General features: G+C 47.2%; 13 protein-coding genes across 13 annotated transcripts; 6 read left to right on the top strand and 7 right to left on the bottom strand.

Moving 5' to 3' along the window:
* Positions 1–97: 97 nt before the first annotated feature.
* Positions 98–3,258, bottom strand: LY89DRAFT_785531 (uncharacterized protein; the record flags this gene model as incomplete). Its single annotated transcript, XM_018222901.1, has 9 exons — positions 98–547; positions 617–940; positions 988–1,811; positions 1,876–1,992; positions 2,047–2,095; positions 2,147–2,473; positions 2,526–2,611; positions 2,671–3,083; positions 3,159–3,258. The coding sequence occupies 9 exons, from the start codon at positions 3,256–3,258 to the stop codon at positions 391–393; spliced, it is 2,397 nt and encodes a 798-aa protein (XP_018067356.1). The 3' UTR covers positions 98–390.
* Positions 3,259–3,733: 475 nt separating this feature from the next.
* On the bottom strand, positions 3,734–5,180 carry LY89DRAFT_721803 (FMN-linked oxidoreductase; the record flags this gene model as incomplete). The annotated part of the gene is made up of 3 exons (XM_018218676.1): positions 3,734–4,360; positions 4,413–5,006; positions 5,109–5,180. The coding sequence occupies 3 exons, from the start codon at positions 5,178–5,180 to the stop codon at positions 3,734–3,736; spliced, it is 1,293 nt and encodes a 430-aa protein (XP_018067355.1).
* A 774-nt stretch (positions 5,181–5,954) lies between these two features.
* Positions 5,955–7,254, top strand: LY89DRAFT_709474 (NAD-P-binding protein). The gene is made up of 2 exons (XM_018217764.1): positions 5,955–6,334; positions 6,386–7,254. Exons 1-2 carry the CDS (start codon positions 6,106–6,108, stop codon positions 7,159–7,161), a joined length of 1,005 nt encoding a protein of 334 aa, XP_018067354.1. The 5' UTR covers positions 5,955–6,105; the 3' UTR covers positions 7,162–7,254.
* A 1-nt stretch (position 7,255) lies between these two features.
* On the bottom strand, positions 7,256–8,639 carry LY89DRAFT_623088 (FAD/NAD(P)-binding domain-containing protein). Its single transcript, XM_018211002.1, has 2 exons — positions 7,748–8,639; positions 7,256–7,703 (listed from the first exon to the last, which is right to left on the bottom strand). Exons 1-2 carry the CDS (start codon positions 8,630–8,632, stop codon positions 7,401–7,403), a joined length of 1,188 nt encoding a protein of 395 aa, XP_018067353.1. The 5' UTR covers positions 8,633–8,639; the 3' UTR covers positions 7,256–7,400.
* A 172-nt stretch (positions 8,640–8,811) lies between these two features.
* On the bottom strand, positions 8,812–9,422 carry LY89DRAFT_198066 (uncharacterized protein). The gene has a single exon (XM_018205763.1). It carries the CDS (start codon positions 9,409–9,411, stop codon positions 8,941–8,943), a length of 471 nt encoding a protein of 156 aa, XP_018067352.1. The 5' UTR covers positions 9,412–9,422; the 3' UTR covers positions 8,812–8,940.
* A 286-nt stretch (positions 9,423–9,708) lies between these two features.
* On the top strand, positions 9,709–10,359 carry LY89DRAFT_756265 (uncharacterized protein). Its single transcript, XM_018221372.1, has one exon. It carries the CDS (start codon positions 9,784–9,786, stop codon positions 10,234–10,236), a length of 453 nt encoding a protein of 150 aa, XP_018067351.1. The 5' UTR covers positions 9,709–9,783; the 3' UTR covers positions 10,237–10,359.
* A 222-nt stretch (positions 10,360–10,581) lies between these two features.
* On the bottom strand, positions 10,582–11,414 carry LY89DRAFT_673099 (uncharacterized protein; the record flags this gene model as incomplete). Its single annotated transcript, XM_018213332.1, has 4 exons — positions 10,582–11,141; positions 11,181–11,184; positions 11,242–11,259; positions 11,406–11,414. 4 exons carry the CDS (start codon positions 11,412–11,414, stop codon positions 10,582–10,584), a joined length of 591 nt encoding a protein of 196 aa, XP_018067350.1.
* Positions 11,415–11,771: 357 nt separating this feature from the next.
* On the top strand, positions 11,772–14,625 carry LY89DRAFT_709472 (glycoside hydrolase/deacetylase; the record flags this gene model as incomplete). Its single annotated transcript, XM_018217763.1, has 5 exons — positions 11,772–11,775; positions 13,349–13,478; positions 13,587–13,615; positions 13,646–14,306; positions 14,394–14,625. 5 exons carry the CDS (start codon positions 11,772–11,774, stop codon positions 14,572–14,574), a joined length of 1,005 nt encoding a protein of 334 aa, XP_018067349.1. The 3' UTR covers positions 14,575–14,625.
* A 50-nt stretch (positions 14,626–14,675) lies between these two features.
* On the bottom strand, positions 14,676–16,364 carry LY89DRAFT_652386 (putative alcohol dehydrogenase). Its single transcript, XM_018212198.1, has 4 exons — positions 15,928–16,364; positions 15,754–15,875; positions 15,154–15,698; positions 14,676–15,097 (listed from the first exon to the last, which is right to left on the bottom strand). Exons 1-4 carry the CDS (start codon positions 16,075–16,077, stop codon positions 14,886–14,888), a joined length of 1,029 nt encoding a protein of 342 aa, XP_018067348.1. The 5' UTR covers positions 16,078–16,364; the 3' UTR covers positions 14,676–14,885.
* A 126-nt stretch (positions 16,365–16,490) lies between these two features.
* On the top strand, positions 16,491–18,351 carry LY89DRAFT_197985 (uncharacterized protein). The gene is made up of 5 exons (XM_018205762.1): positions 16,491–16,610; positions 16,669–17,486; positions 17,535–17,663; positions 17,721–17,824; positions 17,877–18,351. Exons 1-5 carry the CDS (start codon positions 16,535–16,537, stop codon positions 18,235–18,237), a joined length of 1,488 nt encoding a protein of 495 aa, XP_018067347.1. The 5' UTR covers positions 16,491–16,534; the 3' UTR covers positions 18,238–18,351.
* Positions 18,352–18,707: 356 nt separating this feature from the next.
* Positions 18,708–19,878, top strand: LY89DRAFT_197981 (glutathione S-transferase). The gene has a single exon (XM_018205761.1). The coding sequence runs from the start codon at positions 18,954–18,956 to the stop codon at positions 19,602–19,604; it is 651 nt and encodes a 216-aa protein (XP_018067346.1). The 5' UTR covers positions 18,708–18,953; the 3' UTR covers positions 19,605–19,878.
* Positions 19,879–20,332: 454 nt separating this feature from the next.
* LY89DRAFT_623077 (uncharacterized protein) lies at positions 20,333–22,281 on the bottom strand. Its single transcript, XM_018211001.1, has one exon. The coding sequence runs from the start codon at positions 21,946–21,948 to the stop codon at positions 20,500–20,502; it is 1,449 nt and encodes a 482-aa protein (XP_018067345.1). The 5' UTR covers positions 21,949–22,281; the 3' UTR covers positions 20,333–20,499.
* Positions 22,282–22,793: 512 nt separating this feature from the next.
* On the top strand, positions 22,794–23,280 carry LY89DRAFT_737890 (uncharacterized protein; the record flags this gene model as incomplete). Its single annotated transcript, XM_018220308.1, has 4 exons — positions 22,794–22,890; positions 22,963–23,025; positions 23,086–23,142; positions 23,216–23,280. 4 exons carry the CDS (start codon positions 22,794–22,796, stop codon positions 23,278–23,280), a joined length of 282 nt encoding a protein of 93 aa, XP_018067344.1.
* Positions 23,281–23,742: the final 462 nt, after the last annotated feature.

The following is a 23,742-nucleotide window of genomic DNA, read 5'->3' as shown; positions in this document are numbered from 1 at the left end:
AGAGACGTCACGGGTTAGCGTTTAGTGCATAATTCGCGCTCATGGATTTCTCATTAAGATTACTCTCATGCAATCTATATGTGAAATCGTCTGCTATCTTTACCGAGTCATACTGCCCGGACGTCGAGCACCCGAACTCCAGAGTTAGTGCTCACCATTATTCCCTCTGGTTCTACTTTATTACATCTTCTCCATTGCTGTCGATTTTCATCCCGGACTGTCTTTCTCAAGCTCCACTTCTTTGTGTATTGCGTACAAGTCGTCTTCTTTGATAGTTTTCTGTCGGGTTTGAAGTCAATTCCTTGAGTGCCTTGAGCGCGCATATTCTGTCCGGATGCTGAGAAACCAAGGATACCTTTATCCTACTGCCATCTAGTCATACGTTCATAATCATATGCCTTGAAGCTGCTTCCTTCGCCATTCAGAGTTAATCTTATTCTTCTTTGCCTCAATATCAGCCAGCTGTGCGGCAAGGATAGGTCCGCCTTCTTGAGCAACCACTGTTCTCAGATCATGTGTGAGTCGTACAATGCCCTCCGGACCCAATCTGTTCACTACCTATTAGTCAAATAGACCTGCAATAACAACTGTCCTGCTCGATGAGGATCTGACTTACGTGAATTCGGTGTTGAAATCCCAAACCTCTCTTACACATTGAATAATAGTAGCTTTGAACGGCACTGGTCGTATTTTATATCCCCCGCCGGTAACGAGTCGCCTCAAAGTCTCAAAGTCTATATCCTGCATCGATCTGGCATCTAGCCGTCCAAAGATAGCTTTAGGGAAGTCTGACCTGCGTACGATTTCCATGATGGTGTTTTTAGATTCCGCCGTGGGAACAAAGGTAGGCTCGGGTATCTTCGCGAACGCGAAAGGATCACCAGGCGGCCAACCAACTTCAAGTCGAATTACAAGACCAGGCCCTGGGTACGGCATGAATCTGATGGGAACAGTCAGCAAAGTATCACAGGAGGTATGAGAACTCACAAGAATAACTCTTCTCTTTTTGATGCCAGGCCGAGGAAATTCCACAGCTCCATTGCACTGAGAGTGATGCCGCCTCGGTCTCGAATGTATCTGTAAAATACTGTGAATGGCAATATGGTCATAGTATCAAGCGCCAATTCCAATGGAGCTCGATTGGAGCATAGATAAGCAAAGATCTCCTGATACCTTGGGCACTTCCAATCTTCAAGGGGAATTTCTTCTTCGTCTGGTAGTGTGTCCCACTTGTTGGCAGTGATCATCGCTTGTCTTTGCCCTAGAGTTGGCTCCGACGAGGCTTGGCTCGCTCTCAATTGGCTTCTGGCACTAGCCGACATGCCAAGTCTACTGTATATCTCCTCGACTTGTTTAACACGATCCAGTCCATACATCTTACCTAACTGAGGATCCACCTTCATCAGTCCGAGTGCTGCTGCGACTTGATTTGGATTTTCAGATGTCAAATAAGTATACCAGTCTGGTGTCTGTCCGAACATAGGAAAGATTCTTGTCCCCACGGTACAAGGTCCCATGTGCGACGCAGTGCCGAGATTTTTCATGACTACATTCCAGGTAGCAGGCTGAAAAAGACTCTTCACCCAAGAAAAAGGAACTGGATAAGTGTCGAAGCTGGGCTTGGACTGGACCGGCTCAGTGATGGAACTTGAAGCCATGGTTGTGTCCGGAGCCTCTCTATTCGCCCTATCGATACGCCTTGCATGTTCTCTTTCGAAGTAAGACTGTTTGAACACGGCGTAACCGGCAAGTCCAGGTCCTCCTCGGTGATAAGCGGGACCGTGGGCATGTTCAGCCTCACCCCCGAAGACCTACAAGGGCTTGTCAGCTCTATTCACCATGCGAGAGGAATAGGTAGAAATTAGATAGGCTTACACTTTGTACAAATGAGAAACCTAGTTCCATGACAGTTTCTGGAGCAAAATTTGGCTCTATTGAACGCATTTTATTTCTCATCCCTCTCTTGTCGGCCACCAACTGCCACGCAGAGTGCTAGAAAGGTCAGTCTTTCATCCTATAACAGTCGAGAGCATAAGGAAATCTTACGCCAAATTCGTGTATGGCGATTTGCGCAACACGGTGCTGTGCCATCAGCCTGCCAGTATCAGTTCAAAGGAGACAACTAGAACTGCATAGAACAACCAACCTTTCTGCATCCGTCAAATCATCTCTCAGAAGCACCTGTATCGGTTCAACAGAAAACGCCACTACAATTTCAGGCATCCAGTTTCTCCCGGTCATCGTCAAGCCCAAGATACCTGAGAGTTGCTCTATGCTACTGACCCAGTGCGTATGGGAGTTCTGGAATGTAAATCTTATTCGTCCTGCGCATGCTATGAGCTGTTCCTGGAGATCTTGATATTCGGCATCGGTGTTCCTCTCAGCGGGTGTTCTCTCGTTGACGCTCCAAACGTCGTCTTTTCCTCCTTCGCCGGGAGTGCGTGTGAGTGGACCTTTGAAAATAGCATCTAACCTGAGGTCAAAGTTAATATTCTGCTGCATATGGCTTAGGGAGAAAGCTTTACCACGGATATGTCGATGAGCAAGTAAGCATAACAGTGGCCAATCTCAGACATGGTTCCATCACAGCCCAGACCATGTCATTTGATCCCTACATTTCCTAGTCAGCCGCAGGCCGTCTTATACCGATTTCCATTCCAAAGAACATACAACCCAAAACCCCTCATAATCACCCAGCAAAGGGATCAACCCTTGATGTTTCGGCAAATCCTTCTCCTCCATCCACCACCTCCGCTCAAAAATCGGATGCACATCATTCTCCAAATTATTCCTCATAGGCTCATCAATCAACGCCGCCAATGCCTCCATATCATGCAATTCCGCAGGCGTAAAGCCATTGAGCCGTCTTCGTTGGTAAATCTCAAGTTCCTCGCGCTTTTCACGTTCGGCTTGCACTGTGTCTGTTATCATTTCTTCTGGGTCGAGACGTGGGAGGGGGGTTATGCCGCTTTTGCCCGTGTTGCGGAGGATGCGGTGGTCTGATATTGGATACCATTGTCCGATGGGGTGGCTGTACTTTTTTGCTAGCTCGGTGTAGGCGGTGACCTTTTTGGCGCGGAGATCTTGGGGTGGAAGTCAAGTTAGTTTGGTCTGTGAGAACGTTTGGGTTGGGTGCTGCTGTGGTTTTTGATGCTTACTTGCGGGCAGGAACTGAGATGTGGTGTCCCAGTATCTGTTTGCCTTTTGACGTCTTGCCTCTCTTGCAATATCAACGGCAGACATTGCTCCCGAAGCCATATTGTGTGAGTTCAACTCAATATACAAGGAATGAAGTTAGGATACTGAGGATAGATTGCATGTTTCAAGGAAACGACGTGCATCAACGAGCTTGATGCTCGACAAAGAGAACGTAGTTGTGGCTAAAAGAATGTCTCAAAGCGGCCACTTGGGACAATGTCATCAAAGGAACGATCTTAAACCAAATCAAATATCGACGTTTCTTTGTATGTCTCTGCTGTGCATCTGGCAGAAGAGCCATTGTCACCACAAAGTCTCTAGGAGAATGAGAACAAAAGGGGTTGGCGTGCCTCAATAAGACTGCGAAGCGAGTTTTTCGCTACCCCTTTTCTCAAGTGACCGGCCCGCCAGATGAGGATCACATCACTTTGTGTGCTAGAATTCTGTGCAGAATCTATTGATGCAAATCTCAGATTACAGTCTAAACAGCGCTATCTAGTACATGCAGCAAAATCAAGCTTTAATCATAATTCACTCACTGAGTCACCGGCTTCTCACCGACCATACCGCCCTTAGCCCTCTGCCCAAACCCCCACCCAATCTGATTCGCCAACCTCACCTCCACGCCCAACTCTTCAGCCCAATCCCACACCAACGCCGTATTCCTCTGAAATGCCCTCCCCGCCAATATCACATCAGCCACTCCCTCCTGCAGATATTCTTCCGCCTGCTTCCCCTTCTTAATCATCCCCACTACTCCAGTCAAGACTCCTGTGCCCTCGACGGACTCTTTAACGGCCTTCGAGAAGTGTGCCTGGTATCCTGGCCCAGACGTGATTTTCTGCTCCGCCATTAGACCTGCAGATGTGATGTCGAGAAAATCAACTCCGAGTTCTGGAGCGGATAGCGCGCGTGCGAGGGCCACGCATTGCGAGATGTCCCAGGCGGGGATGGTAGGAAGGTGTTCGCACCAGTCTGAGCCTGGGATTCGGACGAGAAGAGGCATAGAGTCGGGAATATTGGCACGGACAAGGGCAGTAAGTTCGAGGAGGAGTCGCATGCGGTTCTTCAAGGAACCGCTATAAGGGGTAAGAAGTTGGTTAGTGGCCGCGGAGAGAGTCGAGTGTAGGAGGTAGCCGTGGGCGGCGTGGACTTCAACTGCCTAAAAAGATAGTTAGCTCATTATCAATCACCGAAGTGAAGTGAGGACTTACATCAACGCCAGCTTTCAAAGCTCGCTTAACAGCTTCTATGAATGACTTCTTGAAGCTGTCGATATCGGCCAAGGTCATAGGACGAGGAATACACGTTTCCTTGCTATAAGGGATATCACTCGCACTGATCACTTTATCAGGCCATCCACCAACTTCCGCTGTGGCAGCAGCTTTCCGATCAATCCAAGGCGAAACGGTGCTTGCTTTGCGCCCAGCATGCGCTAATTGGACAGCAACGTGTTGACCTTGACTATGTGCAAAGTCACAAATCCGCTTCAGAGGTTCGATCTGAGAATCTTTCCAAAGACCAGCGTCTTCAGGGGTGATTCTGCCTTTTGCGGTCACGGCTGTGGCTTCGGTGATGATGAGACCGGGACCTCGCTGGATGATGCCGCCTAAGTGCGTCAAGTGCCAGTCGGTGAAATGGCCGTCGTCGGCAGAGTACTCGCACATAGGGGACGCCCAGATGCGGTTTTGGAGGGTGAGTCCGCGGAGGGTGATGGGCTGGAAGAGCTTTGGGAGTGTGGTGTTGATGTTGGGGTGAATGATGGCTGTTCCTGATGGAATTGCCTGGCGAGGAGTATAGTATGGGACCTATGCTGTTCAGTAGTTGGACTCTATATTCTTTGTTAATAGACTCAGCCCTGGTGCTGCGACATTCTCGAGGGGATTTGCTGGTTGCGGAAGTTGCGCAACCTTCCTTGCTGGAGTTGGATTGGGCATATCTTCACCCTTGTGTTGAGTTGTTGGGCAGTCGTGATCACCCATTTTCTCTTAGGACGGTAGTGTTGATAGAAATTTGATGTGACTGTGATAGTTATGTGGTTGTTTGCAAGATAATTGTAGCTGGTGTTTGTCTCTGGCTGAGGTAGAAGCCATGATAGCGGAAGGTACTTGAATATATAATTCACTTGTCTTCAAACACGGCGTTTCCTTGCAATGTTCCGTATTGCAACTAATGTAGAAACCATGAAGCCATTGCGGTCCAGCATGGAAAGTCGGTCATTGTGGTAGCCGCCGATCATCTGCAGGTCTTCGGCACAAGGTTCGCACCCGAAACAAGCGACATTGAGCGAACCTGGCTACGGAAGAAACACGACGGAGAAGAACAGGTTGAAAGGTATCATTGACATCATGCAAAACATGCTCTGGACTGCGCGCTCCCCGAATAGTTGATGCGTCCGAGTTGAAAGTAATGATCAACCTGCTTACGACGCACGCTTATTCCCTCAAGCTTTTGCTGAAAACCTTAAAATTACGCAGAGAAAACAGCAGAGAAGGACTAGATGACTCAAACAATCCCTAATGCGATGCAACGAAATCAAAGAAGGTTCATGACTGGAGGATTGACCGAATTTGGGACACGGCGACGCGGAGGTGCGACGACGAAGAAGTACCGTTGAAGAGCGAACACTAACTGAGCACTACAGTCCTGTACGTCAACTGAGGATCCATGCTCCGACGCATCGGCAACCTCATCCCGCTCAGCGAGCAGCGCGAGAACCGAGCCTCATCAATCTTGTATTCAACACAGACAATTATACTGTATATAAGTAGGTCTTTGTATGGAACATCCATTACTTTCTCATCTCATCCTCTCTTAATCCTCCATTTATAATCTCATTCTTTCAGTGCTTAACTTGCGCACATCAATCATCAAATCTATCTTATCATCTACTTCTTCTATTTCAGAATGGCATCAAATCCAATTGTTCTTGTCACTGGCATCAACGGATTCATTGGGTCTCATATCGTTGATCAGTTCTTAGCAGCTGGTTACAAGGTCCGTGGGACTGTGAGAGCCGTGCCGAAAGCTGATAATATCAAGAGAGTTCTAAGCGAGAAGCACGGCGAGGGAAGAATTGAAGTTGTCGCCGTACCAGATCTTGCTGCTCCTGGAGCATTCGATGACGCAGTCAAAGGTACGCAATCACATTCACTCACTTACCCACAATTAGCTGACAATATTATAGGGGTTGATGCGATTGCTCATTGTGCAACAATAATCAACTTTTCCAGGAACCCAAAGGAGGTCATCCCAGACGCCATCGCCGCAGTGACTAGCATCCTCCACTCCGCTCTGAGAGAACCAACCGTCAAGTCCTTCGTCCTAGCGAGCTCAAGCATGGCAACCACACTTCCCAAACCCAATGTGCGTTTCGCAGTCGACTCCGACACTTGGAACGAAGAAGATATCGCCAGAGCCTGGGATCCCGAGCTTGTCAACGAGGACCATCATGATTGGACAGTCTATGCCGCAAGCAAAGCAGAAGCCGAGAAAGCTCTTTGGAAATTCAGAGACGAGAAAAAACCTCATTTCACTGTGAACTCCATCCTACCAGCAACAAACTTCGGGCCGGTATTAGTCAAAGAAGAGGCATCTTCGTCTGGAGCTTGTGTAAAAGAGATCTGGAACGGCGAAATTAACAAGGTCTTGGGAGTTCGACCACAGTACTACGTTTCGGTTCAGGATGTTGCGCTTCTGCACGTCGCGGCCGTGCATTTTCCTGATGTAAATGGGAAGAGAGTCTTGGCGGGGACAAAACCATATAATTGGAACGATGTTCTCAAGATCTTGAGAGAACTGCGTCCTGGACATGATTTTCCAGAGGATGTGGAAGGTTTGGGACATGACCTGAGCACCGTTGCCAATGGCGAAGCGGAGAAGCTACTGTTGAGATTCGCTGGTTATGGCTGGATTGAGCTCAGGGAGCTTATGGAGCAGAACTTAAGCAGCCTGGGTTATTGAAGTCCTTGTGAATTGCTTTGGATAGGGCGTGTTTGGATGTTTTGAGTTCTAGATCGCCTGCTAAGCTCTTCGTTTTTAATGAGATAAAGTTGTACTATCAGAATGCCGTCTTAAAGACTGAAAAGGTTATTCAGAACCAAAATGGTCTCCGATGATGCGCAAGTCTCTTTCTCTGCCCTTATTCGTCCTTTCAAACATTTTCTGATCTATCAATAGTCTTACAACTGTAGCACGCTCGATCATGAACGCAAGACCTCCTTCCGCACATCATAAGAAATACTCGTCTCGAAGTGGCTCATTTTGTACCACAAGATCACCCACATCAACCACTCGATAATCTTCTGCATCAACCAGCTCTTATCCTTGACACTCTCCCACCTAGACACCGCCTCTTTGTATGCAGCATCAATTCGTGGCCGACGAGTCTTCTCATACACTTGGAGGGCTTCTTCCACTGATACCTCGACACAGGTTTCAAAAACACGGGCAAATAAGATGCCATCTTCAATCGCTAATCTAGTACTTTCCCCTTGTGGAGGCATCTTGGGTCTGTTAGTGCGAGTAATTATTATAGGGAGAAACATACACAATGAGCAGCATCGCCTAGGAGAAGCACTCTTCCACGAGACCAACGACCACCCGCTCTAAGTGTGTAAACGGGATAGAAGACAAAGTCATCCGCCCTCTGTACAAGCTGATTCACACACAGAATGGCAGTGTTTCTGTACCTCCTTTTGATTTCATCCAAGGTCTTTTGTCGGTCACTTCCTCGAACTTTCCAACCCTGTCTGTCATTCTGCTCTCGTACTTCCATGACTGCTCCTAGGTAGACCTTGGTTCGATCGGGATCAACGTAGGACGTGAGTAATGAACCAAATCGACCTGAATTCATGGAGGTGTGGTGAAAGTGGGGCTTGGTTCCATAATCTTCGACAACGGTATACGCAACTGCGACGTTGGTGTAGATAGGTAAGCGTTCGGGATCAACGTATTTGGAGCGTACAGCTGAGTGCACACCGTCACATCCAAGTACGAAATCGGCCTTGATTTCCTCGCCATTCTCGAACACGGCTGTCACCTCCTTTTCGAAACTCTCATCCTTCATAGCCACCAACTTATATCCATAACTCACAACAACTCCCTTCCGACTCAAAGCACGCAACAATGCCCGCAATAACTCCTCCCTCAAAATCCTCAAAGCCGGACCGAATTTCCGAAACGGAAGCTCGCCGAGTTTCTTCCCTGTATGCAAAGAGAAAATCTCAATGGAGTCAACACGACATCCATACAATTCCACATCCAGCGATTCCAGTAATCGAAGGGCGTTTGGCGTCAAGTTCACAGCTCCGCCAATGGTGGCTGGTGTTGCGCGGAGCTCGTAAATGGTGCACGAGATGCCGATTTGAGATAGTGATAGAGCGGCTGTGATACCTGCGATTCCGCCGCCGATTATGATGCACGATTTGGCCATTTTTGGGAGAAAGAGAAGAGGTTGTTTGTCAAGAGATGGGAAGAGGTTATATAGATATAATATGTAGCTGCCTTGCGCCGCGTACTCACTTAAGCGAGGCTTGGCATTAAGCCCCTGAATCTCAAAGATTTCACTTGCGTGGATCAAAGACGAACATTGGGATTATCTACGTTGAGACATATCAATTGATTTGCTCAACTCTATCTGACCGTCATGCTCGATCAAAGTATCCAAGTCCTCAACCCTGCCGTGAATCCAAACCAATAATCTCGCAGCTCCACCTCCCTTCACTTCTCTTCATCCCCCTCTCAACCCATCATCTCAATCCTTGCCACGCTCTCAGCTTTCGATAACTGCCTCTCACACTCAGTAGTCTTCAACAATTCAGAACGCTCTGCTTCTCCCGTAAGGCGGAGATCCAATTCCTTATCCCGATGCAGGCTTTCCTCGCGCTTTTCTGCTGCAGCGTGCTCTGAGTGGAGGATTTCGATCTTAGTCTTGCTTTCCTCTTCGATGGCTTTAACTTGAGCTTGGACCAAAAGTATGTGTAGAGAGATCTTGGCTCGGCTTTCTTCTTCGATGGCTTTAAGTTGCGCTTGGTGCAGGAGGTTGTTTTGGGAAATTTTGGCTTGGCTGGATTCTTGAATGGCTTTGATTTGCGCTTGAATCAGCAGAGTTTGGTTGTCGCTCGCCCCAGCGACGCTGCTGACTTGGGGAGCTGGTGGTTGAGAGCCGTAGGGCCATGAGGGGTTTTGATGGTTCGCTGGTTGACCGAACATGTTGCTTGTCGTTGACGGGCTGAAATTCCTGAAGCTTGGATGTTTCCTCTTGGAGTGGAGGTAGGATACCATGAAATATTTAGAGGTTCTTTGTTACTGAAAAGCCGCTAAGACGTACCGACAGGAAGTTTCGAGACTGTCCTGTAGTGGACTGGATCATATGTGGATAGCCCCACTTTATTCTGAAGTGTTCGATTCTGTCTCAGAAGATGACCGAACATTCCAGGATCTTTAATAGATTCATCAAGACACTCCCGGAACTGGTCTTTGACACTTTTATATTTCAGTTCGTTTTCAAGTGTGGTTCGCAGACCAACTTGATCATCTTGACTTATCTAATCTCGACGAGTACTCAAACAGAACGCAGAAGAAATGGCTACGGAAGGTCATCAAGCATCTCGAGCACGCCTCGATGCAGCCGAAACCGAAGTCGATATTGCAAAAGCCGTAGCTGCTGAAGAGATCGATACCACGGCTGCAGAGTCTCGCCAGCGGATCGAGGACGCTGCTGCTATTCGACGTGCTCAAGTGGAAGCTATCCAAGAAGAAAGTCGAGTCAAAGCTGAGATTATGCGAGATGAGAGAGAAGATCGTCGTATTCTGGAGCAGTCGAAATTTGCAGAAGAACTTAAGCAGATTAAAGAAAGTAGATCGGAAAGCAGGAGACAAATGAGGAAGAAAGGGGATCTTGAGAAGGAGTTGATGGAGAAGGATAGCAAGAGAAAAATTGATAGGATGGATGAGGAGAGTCGAGCTAAAACCAGTGCAATGTGGGATGACTTCAACCTCAGGGAAAGGAGGGGAAAGAGAGCTAGAGAGGATTAGCACTTATTGGTGGCGACTGGGTTTGCAGATAGATTGGAATGACTGGGAGTGTCTGAGTAGTTCCCTTCAGCTGCTTTGACGTATCCATCGAGCGGTCTGCACTGCGAATATGGTCTTTGCGCTTCAGAATGACTGAATAATACCACTTTGCAGTCGAAAATCCCCATTTAATACCTCGGGAGGGGACAATGATCAGTATAAAGAAGGTGCGTGATTCTGAGATCCGAATGATCTCGAAAGCTCGTCTTGTCGAAGACCTTCATCCACTCTGTATGCACTGTACAATACTAATTGTGTAATACTACGCTGGGACCAGACTAGGTAAGCTGCTCTCAAATGAAAGACTTAAGTACCTCCATTGTCATCCACTACTTTCGTGCTATCCTTGAGAATTGCTTTGTCAAGACCATTTTCTTCGTTGGCAACAGGAACATCTCTTTTCGCTTCGGACAACTTTTCACCCTCACTCTCATCTCTATCAATCTTTTCTTTCCACCTAGCCTCAAACAATCGTTTCCGCAAGCTTACCTCCTCAATTAATAAACCCACTCTCATTTGAAGAAACCGCTCTTCTCGGTCTTGTCGAACTTTGCTCTCTTCATTCAGCACTTTCTCTCTGACAGCGAAGATGGTATTTTCTTGCTTGTCACGAACTTCTCCTGCACGGGTGATGATGTCCCATCTCAGTCTGGCTTTGGATTGTATAATTACAAGTTGTGCAGACTGGAGAGTGGCTCGTGGTGGAGGTATGGACAGTTGAGGTTGGATGGATGATTTCAAAGGTTGGAGCAGAATTCGATGACATTTTGAGTGATTCTCGTGAGAATGCCTTTCGAGTGACAGTGTGAAAAGTCCGAGTGGAAGAAGAAGACTCTCGTTCAAAAAATTGCTCTGCTTATATAAATCTGGAAACCAATTAGTGGTACTCGCGATTAAGAACAAACCTGGCTGTCAGAGATCATTCTATATATAGAAGGACCTAGCTACAACTATCATCGCACATACAATGCACGGGATGGTACCCTTTCCGAAAGCATAGCAGTACAAAGTAGACTTAGAACAGCTGAGCACTTTCCGACTCACGATCAATAAAAGATTCGGTCAAGAACAATGCTTCCCAACAAAATGAGAACAAGCGATTATGCTCAATTATCACGATCCTTTCTTACACACTCCATGTAGGGAGGACAGCAAATTGTAGGCCAAGAAATTTATTTGTCTATGCTACTGAAGTCCGTCCACGATATAGTGAGTTCATGAAACACGACGCAGCAAAGCCAAAATGCTTTTCCAAGAGTCCAAGACAACATTCTAAATACCCAGCAGAGCAATGGCAAGAGCGATCGAGAAGTAGGTCCTCTAGCAGAAGAACATAGCGTTGCAAGTCCGATAAGGACGATCGCCTCCACTCCAGATGCATAAATACCCGTCATCCATGCACAAATTCCAACAGCCTGGCGACGAAAATGTTGAGTACTTGAAAGAAAACTCATCCCACCACTGATTCCATGGCCACCAAGATACCTCAACGGTCCATGGGTATCCATCTCCACTATTATCAGATCAGCATGTTGTTCGACAGAAGGCTGGAGGAGCCGATATCGGGAACCCAAAGTTTCGCCCTATGTAATAAGAATCACTAGACTTGAACATCGTGAAATCCAAAAGTCCAAAGCCTAGCTTCCAAATCTCAATGATAACTTGCGCGGGATAGCTTTGTTGTACTTAGAGACAGCTGGATCAGGGTATACAGCCGGCATTAGAGCTTAATTGTAGAGCTAGATCGAGTGCAGATGTACTTAATTCCATAGCAGAGGATCGGAGCGCAAAGCTACCTAGGTCGCTCGGGTTGAAAGTGTCAGGAGTCACGTGGTGGACAGTAATTGAACGTGTTTGTTTCAAGCCACGTTGGACTTAATGATATGTGGAGAATTAATTTGGCGGGCAATAGAATAGAATGTAAGAGGAGTGGTTTAACAATAATATTTTATTTTTAAAATTGAAAATCACGAGAGCTTTTTTGGCAGGCAATGTGTAAACCCCAGAACAATTTCCATCTGCCGGACAAGCACGTCCAGGGTCCAGGGTAAGATGCAAAGAAAAAGCTTAGAGATCTGTCACTAGAATTGATCTCCTATACCTAGGTATTCTACCAGAACATGAACATGATTTGATGTATTTGTCAGCTTCGAGACCACCACGTGTCGTGTCTAATTTCATCGAGGCAACTCCTTCGAATCGGTGCCAGCGATCTCGAAATCTTTTCCATATTCTCCAGCAAGATGCCAAGAGCAAAAGAAAGTCGGTCTCGGCACAAATGACTTGCAATAATATGTCTCAGCCCAAGCCTTGTCAACATTCGGAAGAGGAACGATGCCGGGAGAAGATTTCACTCCGCACACCACGGAGAACACTGAGTCTCAGCTGGTCCATGTCCAATCTATACATGCAATTCAATGCCGATATCTTCCTTCGGGGTCCTGATGGACCTTCAGGGAGTCATGTCGAGCTGAAAGTCAGCATGAACGATTGCGCCGTGACGCTGCTCGTCAATCAGTCCAGCCTCAACACAATTTTGTTATTAGACCGCGGTCGAGGCAAAGAGAAACACCACAAAGCCTCGTCGAAAGAAACACGGGGTAAAGCTCCCTCCGGACATGGTACTTTTGGCGGCGTAGTGGCTGCGCCATGGCGTATGACGAATGAGACATGGCGGAAAACGTGCCTGCATAGTTCGACATTCACAGCGAGGCAACCTTACGCCTTTTGAATAATCACAATCAACATGGACACGTGCGAGTCAATCTTATATGATCGACGCAGAAATGCAGTAGAAGTTTCTGCAGTGTGTATGGAAGTTTTCTGATGGTCTTGGCAGTCCTCGAAGTTCCAAAGTACGCTCATCTTTCTTCCTATTTGATTCTTACAATGTCCATATTCATTTTTCTGTCTGTCTTGCTCCTCTTTCTTTGCTCGTCAACTTTCGTTCACGGTCATGGCTCTAGAAATGGCGACAGTCCTTCGTTTTCAGGAGCGGAGGAAAATGTTCGCTTTGCAGAAACGAACCCACTGCTTCAAGAGAGAGAGGAACTCGGATTGGAAAAACGTCAAGCTTGCGGGAGCGGGATAGGATCGTGTCCAACTGAACAGTGTTGTTCTAGTGGAGGTCAGTGTGGCACTGGATCTACGTATTGCGCGGGACCTGATTGTCAGTTGGCATACGGACCTGCATGTGACGGAAAGTATGAATAATCCGAAGTGAAATAGGTGTGGAGTAAAGTCTGACGCCCTGGAAGTATTTCACCGCCAGGCGCGAGTACAGCAGATATTCCTCGACCTATCCTGGGAAGTGTACCCTACGGTCAGTCAGCAACTTTGTGTATGATTCTACATACTAACGCAGTTCTAGGTGGAGCTGGTTTGTATCATTGCACAACACCCGGTGTTATCGCCCTCACATTTGATGATGGTCCCTATAACTTCACCAAAATGGTCCTAGCAACACTTGCAAAATACAATGTCTCAGCAACATTTTTCATCAATGGCAACAGTCTGGGTAAAGGTCGAATCGATGACCCCACCACACCTTGGCCCCAGATTCTCAAGAACATGTATGCCGCAGGTCATCAACTGGCTTCTCACACATGGACTCACCAAGATCTCACTTCCCTGCCAACAGATCTGATGCAAAATCAAGTCATCTACAACGAGATGGCTTTCCGCAATATTTTCGGCTTCTTTCCCACGTATCTACGTCCACCGTATGGATACTGCTCCGGATCTTCAAACTGCTCTCCATATCTCACCAGCATGGGATACCACATCATATACTGGGATGTCGACACCAAAGACTATCTGAATGATGATCCCACCTTGATTATCAACAGCGAGAATTACTTTGCAGGCAATACCTCGAGTCCAGCAAGTGGACATAGCTACATCCCACTGGCGCACGATATACACCTTAACACCGCGTTGACATTGGTAGCATATATGTTGGATACGTTGAATGCGAGGGGTTACAAGGCGGTCACGGTGGGCGAGTGTCTGGGCGATCCAAGAGCAAATTGGTATAGAGACGCAGGAGGGGTTCGGAGCGCTTCATCTACAACGACTCAAGCGACATCACCGAAACCCACAACTGGATCAATTTCTAGTACAGGAACAGTCACAAACGTGGCGTTGAGTCAAGTGGCATCTACTAGCCATCCAGGGGTGTCATCCACAACGCTGACTCCAGTGCCAACGTCTGATGGGAATGGTCTCTTTGCCTCGTTGCGGACGGCATCGACTTTGATACTTTGGGCATCCGCTGTTATTGTGAGCGAACTGCTGTGAGAACATTTCAAGGTAGAGTCAATTGGGCGACACCGAAAATGTTGATGGTTCAAGCAGCATTTGCGGGGTACTGCAAGGAGCTCTTCGTTGGAGTTGAGGGCAAAAAGTGATAGCAGACAGAAATTTGCAGCTTCATGTTAGACTCGGAAGCGCATTGTACATACTGTTACCGTTGCATATGGTCCTTCTCCACAAGTCCCAGGGCTGGTTTTAAAATCAAACAAGATGAGTTGTCGTGCAACGGAATTCTCAAGAACATTCTGTTTACACATTCCCCAAGATCTCTTCCTCTTGAACATCTCTCCTTTCGATTACTCTTTCGAAATCTCAACGACAACTTTCTTAGCCGAGACACCCTTTCTGAGAATGTCCAATGCATCTTGAACCTTTTCAAGCCCACCCTCAACAATCAAAGGATCGGGTTTCGCCTGAAACTTCCTAACTGCCAGAGCCTCGGGGATGTATTTGCGCCAAACAGCATCACCGACCTCAACATTAACCAGGCCGACATTCAATGCAATCACTAAGATACATTAGCCTCAAGCTTCAGCGTGCCCATTGGAACAGGTAGCAACATACCAAACACAGCATCAACACCTTCAGGAAATTGAACTTGTGGAGGATTCAACAACGGAAGTCTTCCACCGCCAATCTTCCCCACAATTTTACCGCATGCAATTTGCGTCTCATTGGTACCAATACAATCCACAACGAGATCACCTGGCCCGAGAACCTTCAAGATCTCGTCGACGATCATCGAATCCTTGTGATTAAAGACATGCGAAGCCCCCAGGTCTTTGACGTACTCGAAATTCGCACTGCTAGCTGTTGTAGCAACGCTATATCCTGCAGCCACTGCAAGTTGGATCACTGAACTGCCGCATGAGGAACTCCCACCCCAGACTAGGACCGTCTTTCCGGTTGGCTTGGGGTTCAGAGTTGGAAAGGGGAGTTTGTGGTGAATGAAGAGAGCGGCGGCTGCTGTGGAGATTGAGAGCGGAAGGACGGCGGCGTTGGCGAGGGGCAAGGAGTCGGGAATGCCAGCGACGAAGATCTCGAGGCAGGTGGTGTAATGCTGGTAACCGGTATTGGTGACTTTCTTGGTGACCATACCTTCGCAGTTTCTGAGCACAATTAGCAAAGTCCTTGAGAATGGTACTGGATCTTAGGTTGTTTTACCCAATGACTCTCTGTCCAAGCCTGAATCGGGTGACTTTGGAACCTAGTTGTACGACTGTTCCTGCAACATCAACACCCCAGATGAAAGGATACTCAAGGTCGAAGTATGGGTTGAGTTGCATCTGTAAGAGAAGGTGTCAGCGTTTGGGCTAGCATGTAGTAGGTGTCTCTCACGTTGAAGTCGCATGGGTTCACAGCAGCGTATGCTACCTTGATCACAACCTCGTTCTCTCCTGGGTTTGGAGTTCGTCCTGGCCCGACTTCCAATGGTCTTGTCTTGATAGCCGTTTGCCATGCTGCTTGATTGTCCGTAATTGTCGTCATTGTTACTGTCTAGAATGTGTTGAGATGAACTGCGAAACAAATATCGGATGAGAAGGAAGTGGTTGATAAGAAAATTATCATGTGTATATATATATACCATTCTCGACCAATTCTGTTGAAGGCTAAATATCAACACGATTTCCAACGGTCTCATGGAGCACCGTTGTAAGAACGGTCCATTTTGCGACATCTCATCATCAGTGGCAAGTTCTGTCGTGAAGTCAGGACGGAATATACAACATCTCAATGTTCTCCTGGAGGCATCAAGCGAAGAATGAATTCTGCACAGAGGAAGAACAGGAAGTGCTAATGATCTGCAGCGAAGTGACACGGAAGTCCGGCAGACCATCCGATCCACTAGGTCATCCCTTTCCAGCTTACCAATCAAGCCTGCAAGGTAACGACTGCCATCCACGGATTCTTGCCAGACAGTAATAATCTCAAAATACAACCAAACATGTCCCAGTCAAGCGATACTTCCGAGCCAAGCAAGCAATTCTCATGTACCGTCTGCGGGAAGAGATTCAATAACAGTAACTCATTTTACCCCGCTAATGGTTTCCCAAGACTCAGAGGACTGACGTAAAGTAGAGAGATCACAGATTCGGCATTCTAGTTATTGTCGAAAGAGGGCCAGAAACCCTCCAAAATCCAGGAAGAGATCATGTACTCCCTGTACGAAAGCCAAATGTCATTGCGATGGCTCCTTTCCGTCTTGCTCCAGATGCGTGAAAAGGAATGTTACGTGCATCTACCAGCATTCAACGCCACATGCAAATCAACTGGAACAGCAATCTCGGGCCGAAGTCCTTTCTTCAGATAGAGATATGACTCTGGTTTGCCATTCTACGCAAGATTATAGAGAAACAGCCCCTACACGTGACTTTGACGCCACTGATGAGAACCTTTTCCAAACCGAAACTTTGTTCGACGAAATCTCCTCTACCGCAATCGTAGAAGAAGCCCTCGAAAACTATGGCTCTACCGCTTTATTCCCCCATGGTCTGGCCAACCTGGTCAGTTCTGCTTTCCTGGACCCGAGATATGGCATGGATTTCTCCAACTTGGAAGCCTGCTATAATCTGGCATTATCGCCGGCTCTTCGTGCACCAAGAGCATTCAAGCCCAAGATGGTAAAACATCGCCAACTATCACTGAATAGAAAATATGTCATCTGTACTCTCAGGTCTTATCCCCAAATGCTGCTCCCAGGCAAGGGTCCACCTCCTTTCCTGCACCCTCATTGCATGGAACAGGAATATGACCAAAGCGAGAGTGCTCAGACATCCCTTATAGACCCTCTTGCTAGATGTTCTGGCATTGTGGCTATGTGGTCGGTCAAGAATAAGGACAATAGCTCTTTTATCTGGAGGTCGATCCGGATGGAGCAAGAGAGATTATCAGAAGAGGCTGGTACTATGTCACTGTGTTGAACTGTACTATACTAACGTCACTAGTGCCACACCTACGACACCCGGACAGCTGTTGCTGCCCTCCAAGCAGTCTCTGTTTACTTTATCTTCCGTGTATCCGAGCAAGACGAAGATGTTACAGACTTCGACATCCCACTCATCCAGACGATGCTTGTAAGTTCCATGCACGGGTAGCTGTCGTCAGTCACTAAGCTGTATCAACTTGCTTAGAATATTGCCATTCGGTTCAAAGAATGCTCTACTCGATGCTTCGACCCTTCAGCTAGCAGTGCACTCACATGGGAGCTGTGGATCCTCATAGAATCTCTGCAACGGTAAGAACTCAGAGGCCACCTCCTTTCTTCATCCCTGTACTAAAACCGACAGTACCATATTCGTGACTTTCATCGTGGACATCTTGTTTGACATATCGGCGGGAACGATCAGCGACTCCAATGCTTGCATTAAAGCAGACCATCTGCTTCAGATGAGACTTCCTTGCTCCAAGAGTCTCTGGAAAACAAAGACGAAATCAGAGTGGGAAAAAGAGTATGCAACGCAGACGAACTTTCAGCTTGAAAATAATTACAGGCACCCGCGGTTCATTGATCTCATACGACATGACGCTAATGCCAATTCTTTTGGAAGCTCGCTGGATCGGTGGATGTCAGAAGTTGATGATTTTGGGATGCTTGTTATAAACGCTGCAAGCTTGGTAGATGAGTTTGATTTTGGTGCTGGATGTTAGACAGGTGTCTATATTGATTCTCTGTCTAATCCGCACCTTTAAAGCTCTATACCTTAGGTTCTGTAATTGCTGCTTTACTGCTGCGTTGTCATTCTTTCTTTCCCATTTTTCCAATTTTTGTACTTCCTGGAGAGATGAAAAGAAGGGGCGTCTATCATACCATAACCCTTCTGAACATGCATCAACCCTTCGGGATTTGCCCTGCTCATCCTCGCAACGCTAGCCATAATGGGTACCCATCAGGCTGGGATTTGCGTTCTTCATACTCGCTACGGGATTGGATTGTGTTCCTACCTTGGACGTACACCTGCCCCAATTCACTTGTCTCACTTCCGATCCTGCTTTATCTGCTTGCATCCTCCTGACCCATGGTGTCAATGTTTGGCTCGAGATTCCCAGGCACCCGACTCGCGAACTCAACGTCATGCGGGGTAAGCTTCGTGCTAAGAACTCGACATTCAGGTCCGTTCCGCGGAGCAAGTGCAAGGTTGTGGGAGCCGCATTCCTAATAATTAATAAGCGCAACAATGCGGCCTTACATGATGACTTTCTGAAGGATCGCAATTCTAGACTTGCCTTTTTGGTAAGCTGTGTGTAACATCAATTATGAGAATACTGTGTCTTCATTGTACCAGAATGATTTGGATATATTACTAGTAGTCAATCATCGTTGGTCATGGAGTCATTGCATCAAGACAGCGCAATTCCTCACAACCATGGCACCAGATCTGAAGTTCTACTACGCACCCGGTGCCTGCTCTCTAGCACCACACATCCTCCTCCACGAAGTAGGAGCAAAATATGAACCAGTCATTCTCCGAATTGGCGCAACACGCACCGAATTTCCTGCATCTTTCAAAGACGTCAATCCCAAAATGAGGGTGCCGACTATAGTTATTGATCAAGAAATAATCACCGAGATTCCGTCCGTCTGTACAGCCATCTCGCAACTTACGCCTTCCAAGAACCTCATGGGTAAACCTGGGCTTGAGAATATCCGAGTATTGGAATGGATGAACTACCTTTCTGGCACCCTTCACGGAGGTGGCTTCGGACATTTATTTCGACCTGGAAGATTCACGGCAGATGAGAGCAGCGAAGCGAAAATGGGTGTAGAGAAGAAGGCAAGAGAGGCGATTGGAGAGTCTCTGGTGTTTGTGGAAGGCAGATTAAGGGACGGGAAGTGGGCGGTTGGGGAGCAGATGACGACTGTGGATGTATTTTTGCTTGTGTTTTGGAGGTGGGGTGTTGCGTATCGGTTTGGGATGGAGAAGTATCCGAGGTATAGGGCGTTGATGGAACGGTTGAATGAAGTGGAGAGTGTGAAGGAGACGTTGGAGTTCGAGAAGATTAAAGCTATGTTGTGAAGAGGCGGGGGTATATTAAAGGCGACGCACTGAACAAGGAGGCATTGCTGAAGCTTGACTATCCTGATTTATTTTTTGGCTTATTGTATTCGCGAGCTATGATTAATCATTGTATTCTTCATCACCGAAGTGTGTGAGCTTTCTAGAGGCCAGTGCTCGACATCGACACTGCATTTAATCTGATTAAATCACAATGAAGTGTTTGAAGATCATACATAGATTGGGCATGGATTAGAGCTTCTCGCTTGGTATGCTGTTGTTGGTGCGAGAAGTCTTCTACAATCTGGGGATGATTGGCATTAGTCAATCCCAAACATGATTCACTCGAATACCCTGTACTCAGGCTTCAAGTATTCCGTTGCGCAGCTACACAAGGACCGAGCACTCTAAACTCCGAAGCTTCTTAGCTAAGGAGGAAGACATGCGGCACTTTCTTTTCCATTGCAAAGGTATCAACACTTCCGGGGAGACATGATCGAAGGAGGAGAGCGATATGGTAATCTGTCGTATATGCTAGGAGCGAGGTTTTCTTACCAGAATCCTGATGGATCCAATCCAGACGGGCCAATTGAGAAGTGGAAACTCGACTTGAAAGCAGTACGGGCGTTGATTAAGTTCGCTCTGAGAACAGGGAGACTAGGACCACAATCGTAGGCGATAATACTCAGCGCGGATTTGAAGTGTTTGTATAGGAAAGAGATTATCGGAGTTGACATGCGTGAGCTGTAGAATGATTTTGATCCCGTGATGTAAATACATATTTAGTTCAGGTCAGCTGGGAGTGGGACTATATAGGGCCAGACCCTGAAAAGCCAAATCAAGCCAAATCAATGATTGCTGCTCGTTGCACTCCACGGACGCAAGGACATGCATCAATGGATCTTTAATGTAGCTATCAGCTTATGTGGCTTTGAAACGCGGTCATCATTCCAGCGTATAATCGCTCCGTAGAATCACCATCAAAGTCCGTACCAATGAAAATCTTGCCATTCCTGACCGGAAAGAGCAACCTATGAAGAGTTGTTGCTAATGGCACGTATTTCCTGAACGGCTCTGTGAATTCCTCCAGCAGTTTTGGAAATTCTGTTAGCTGCATGTCCTTTCTCTTACTATGAAAAGAAGCCAGGAAGTCTGTGCCGCGCCACGTATGAAGACGACTGGAGTCTGGGATGTGTTCAGAAGTAGTCCCATCATGGCAAATAGCTATCCACAGGAAGACGTAGAATACAGACTCGAGATCATGTCGATATGTATGATCGTTACCACCTAGTAAACCAGCGGCCATAAATCCTTCTGAGCCCACAAGTCCTTCTTCGCTCGGCGGATTTGCAAGATCGAGAGCGAGATCCAGGTCAATAAGCATCTCTGTAGGGCTATCAGGGTCTGTATCGCCGGGGATCTTAGGAACAATGATGATATTCTGCCGGCTGATATCGCGATGAAGGATTTTGGCGTCGAGATATAGAGAGCGAAGTGCTTTGACACTATCGCGAAAGACGGTCATTAGCACTGATATTGTGGAGAAAGTATCAATTGACCGTCCGAGTGGAGATGTGATAATGCATTCAAATATGAGGTTGTCGAGTTTCGATACCTCCTTATGCGCGTGAGAAGATTCTAGCGTTTCGTGATGAGACTTGGGCGACGGTGCGACCAATGTTTTCACCCCATCGACTCCCTGATTTTCTGGGCGAGAGAGCTGAAAGCGGTACGGAGTATCAAACTGCAGTCCTTGTCGAAGTTGTGCGACGTCTCCTAAAGCCTGGTGGCCCTCGAGTTTGAGAATACCCCAGACATTCTGCTTGTTCGCGAATGCTAGTAGGTTACGTTCTCCACCTCCTCCGTCGTCCGACTCACTCCAGGCAAACTTTACTACCAGTCTTTGTACCTTGACGTCCACATCACGCGCCTTGAAGCAGGTTGTGCCGGGTCCCACGAGGCAATCTGGCTTCACGAATGCGTCGTCGTCGATGTATATTTTTCGCGCGTCATGTTGCTCGATAAACATAGCTTGGCCATCTTCTTTCAGCATCAAGTTCAAACCAGCATCGGCTGCGTCCAAGCGAGTATAGCAAGTGATGACAGCTATGAAGTAGTCCGGTTCTTCTTCGATGTTAAATGAGTCGCTACTGACTGCTCCAGCCCTGTCGAAAGTCCACATCTCCATCGTAGAATTGTAAATGTGGAAGGCAGGAAGGAAGCGGCGCTCGGATCGAGTTATAAGCAAATCTCGGGCTGTTTTGCAAAACCTCAGAACATTTGTGTCATTAGGTGATTTGCCATGACCATGTTCAAATGATCCCAGAACTAGGATGTCCGAACCAGGACAGACTCGATAGACCATTGTGTCTTCTTCTGACACGAGAGACAGATTCGCACATGCCTCCTTGTTGCTGCTGCTGCTGCCGCCGCCGCCGCCGGTGACTGGGAAGCTTCGAGACTCGAATCGACGGGGACAGTTAGCTGTCTGCTGGGAAAGGAAGCCCGAAATCCATTCGAGTGAGGTCTCCGAGGAGCCGAGGGTCGGTGGCGAGGTCCCAGTACGAGCGCTTGGCTGCGATATCGATTTCGCAGGCTTCTGTAGGGCTGCTCGATCAATACCTGGGAAATATTTCGCGGCATAGCCTGACACATTGCGATAAACCGAACCCTCGAACTCAGTAAGAATACTTTCCAACCCACTGAAGTCGTCCATTGCCACCATCTCAGCACTGTCCATGTTGCGATGTGATGGGGGCGATGAACAGGACGTCGCTGTCATGGGAACAAAGCCTCATCCTCCGGGCTCGGACTCTGCTCAAGAACTTCATGTTACATCATTTGACGGTATTTGAGATGGAAGAGGCACGATAAAGTCCACCAACATCAGAAGTCTGGTGAAAGGGAATCGGAATGAAAATCAAGCTTCCGGGACGGCATGATCGAGACAAGTCATTCTGATGTTGCGTCGAGGATCACTATCAGTATCTCAGTTGTTTGAGTAGCATCATTATTTGCTATGTTAAACATGGAGTTGTCGACCTTCACTGGCGTGGGGGTCGATTTAGTAGAATGTTTTCTGGATTATTTAAGTGAGAATCAATTCTTTGAAAAATTCTGCAATACATTCACCCAAGACATCTTCATTCTATTCACCTCATCACTTTTATAAATCTCGTGTAAGCCAGTATCTTCATCTGTATTAATAAAATGAACCTCTTCACCTTCTTAGCTGTTCAGATTGCTCTTGTCATGGCTGGTCCCATGTTCATACACAAGCAACACTTGAACGAAACCACAGCTCGCGGTAAGTAGCAACCACTCAGCTCCAGGGTAAATGCAGGTTTCGTCGTTCATATCATCTCTGATGCTCGCATAGTACACCCAGCCACAGGTCTTGAGACTGGAATCACCACTGGCTCTTGCAATGGCATTAAGCGAGGTATTTTCTTCTTCTACTGTCGATTACTTTGCTATTAAAAATTTTGACTTACTCGTCCAGGACTTCCAAGAATAGAGCCGGATGAATCTACTTTGGCAGTGCCAGAAGCTTTGGCAGGTATGTCTAACTCCCCGTCAGCATTCTTCGGCTTTTGCAGTCGGAGCAGAAAATGGTTCCTAACTATCAAAAGCCCGCCAAGATCCAAATATGATCCCCACCATCATAATCGACGCACTGGCTGAAGATGCGTGTTGATGGCTTGATAGGCACCAACGATTCCCTTGTCCAGCATTCATCTAGATTCCGGACATTACTAAGAGAAAAAAAAGCCTACCGCAACGGAAGCATTGACAAGAAGAGGCAGGACCTTGCGGGGAGGGAGTTTATGTTTGGTGATGTTGACATACTGAAGCAGAGGAAGAGATAATTAACAAGTTTGATGATCAAAGTCCGCTAGGATGAAGATACTATATACTTCTTAGGACTGCAAATTTTGACGAGGAAATTTCATTACCCCCTAACTGTGATTTTAGATAGAAAGCGTAAGTGATTAGAGATCAGTGAATGTGCTGTCCTGACTAAGATATCATTGCGTTTTCGATATCCTGCGAGTAGTAGAAGAAGCTCTCAGGTGGCACTCTTAATGTACATCTTAGAGAGGTGCCTTCAGTGACAACACCTCAAGGAAAATGGGAGGCATATCACTATTCTTGTGAT

The sequence above is a fragment of the Mollisia scopiformis genome (genome assembly GCF_001500285.1).
Source record: "Mollisia scopiformis unplaced genomic scaffold LY89scaffold_20, whole genome shotgun sequence".
NCBI classification, from domain to species: Eukaryota; Fungi; Ascomycota; class Leotiomycetes; order Helotiales; family Mollisiaceae; genus Mollisia; species Mollisia scopiformis.
This window is presented reverse-complemented; position numbering and strand designations above follow the sequence as displayed.

Bases quoted from the DNA above. Each gene is read 5' to 3' on its own strand.
- LY89DRAFT_623088 (XM_018211002.1), bottom strand. From the start codon at position 8,632: ATGGCCAAATCGTGCATCATAATCGGCGGCGGAATCGCAGGTATCACA. The intron at 7,704-7,747 runs GTATGTTTCTCC...AACAGACCCAAG, and splicing joins TAGGCGATGCTGCTCATTGT to ATGCCTCCACAAGGGGAAAG.
- LY89DRAFT_652386 (XM_018212198.1), bottom strand. From the start codon at position 16,077: ATGACGACAATTACGGACAATCAAGCAGCATGGCAAACGGCTATCAAG. The intron at 15,876-15,927 runs GTGAGAGACACC...CTTCTCTTACAG, and splicing joins TGAACCCATGCGACTTCAAC to ATGCAACTCAACCCATACTT. The intron at 15,699-15,753 runs GTAAAACAACCT...AATTGTGCTCAG, and splicing joins CTTGGACAGAGAGTCATTGG to AAACTGCGAAGGTATGGTCA.
- LY89DRAFT_709474 (XM_018217764.1), top strand. From the start codon at position 6,106: ATGGCATCAAATCCAATTGTTCTTGTCACTGGCATCAACGGATTCATT. The intron at 6,335-6,385 runs GTACGCAATCAC...ACAATATTATAG, and splicing joins ATTCGATGACGCAGTCAAAG to GGGTTGATGCGATTGCTCAT.
- LY89DRAFT_756265 (XM_018221372.1), top strand. From the start codon at position 9,784: ATGGCTACGGAAGGTCATCAAGCATCTCGAGCACGCCTCGATGCAGCC.
- LY89DRAFT_623077 (XM_018211001.1), bottom strand. From the start codon at position 21,948: ATGGTCTATCGAGTCTGTCCTGGTTCGGACATCCTAGTTCTGGGATCA.
- LY89DRAFT_198066 (XM_018205763.1), bottom strand. From the start codon at position 9,411: ATGTTCGGTCAACCAGCGAACCATCAAAACCCCTCATGGCCCTACGGC.
- LY89DRAFT_197985 (XM_018205762.1), top strand. From the start codon at position 16,535: ATGTCCCAGTCAAGCGATACTTCCGAGCCAAGCAAGCAATTCTCATGT. The intron at 17,487-17,534 runs GCTGGTACTATG...TAACGTCACTAG, and splicing joins AAGAGAGATTATCAGAAGAG to TGCCACACCTACGACACCCG. The intron at 17,825-17,876 runs GTAAGAACTCAG...TAAAACCGACAG, and splicing joins CTCATAGAATCTCTGCAACG to TACCATATTCGTGACTTTCA.
- LY89DRAFT_197981 (XM_018205761.1), top strand. From the start codon at position 18,954: ATGGCACCAGATCTGAAGTTCTACTACGCACCCGGTGCCTGCTCTCTA.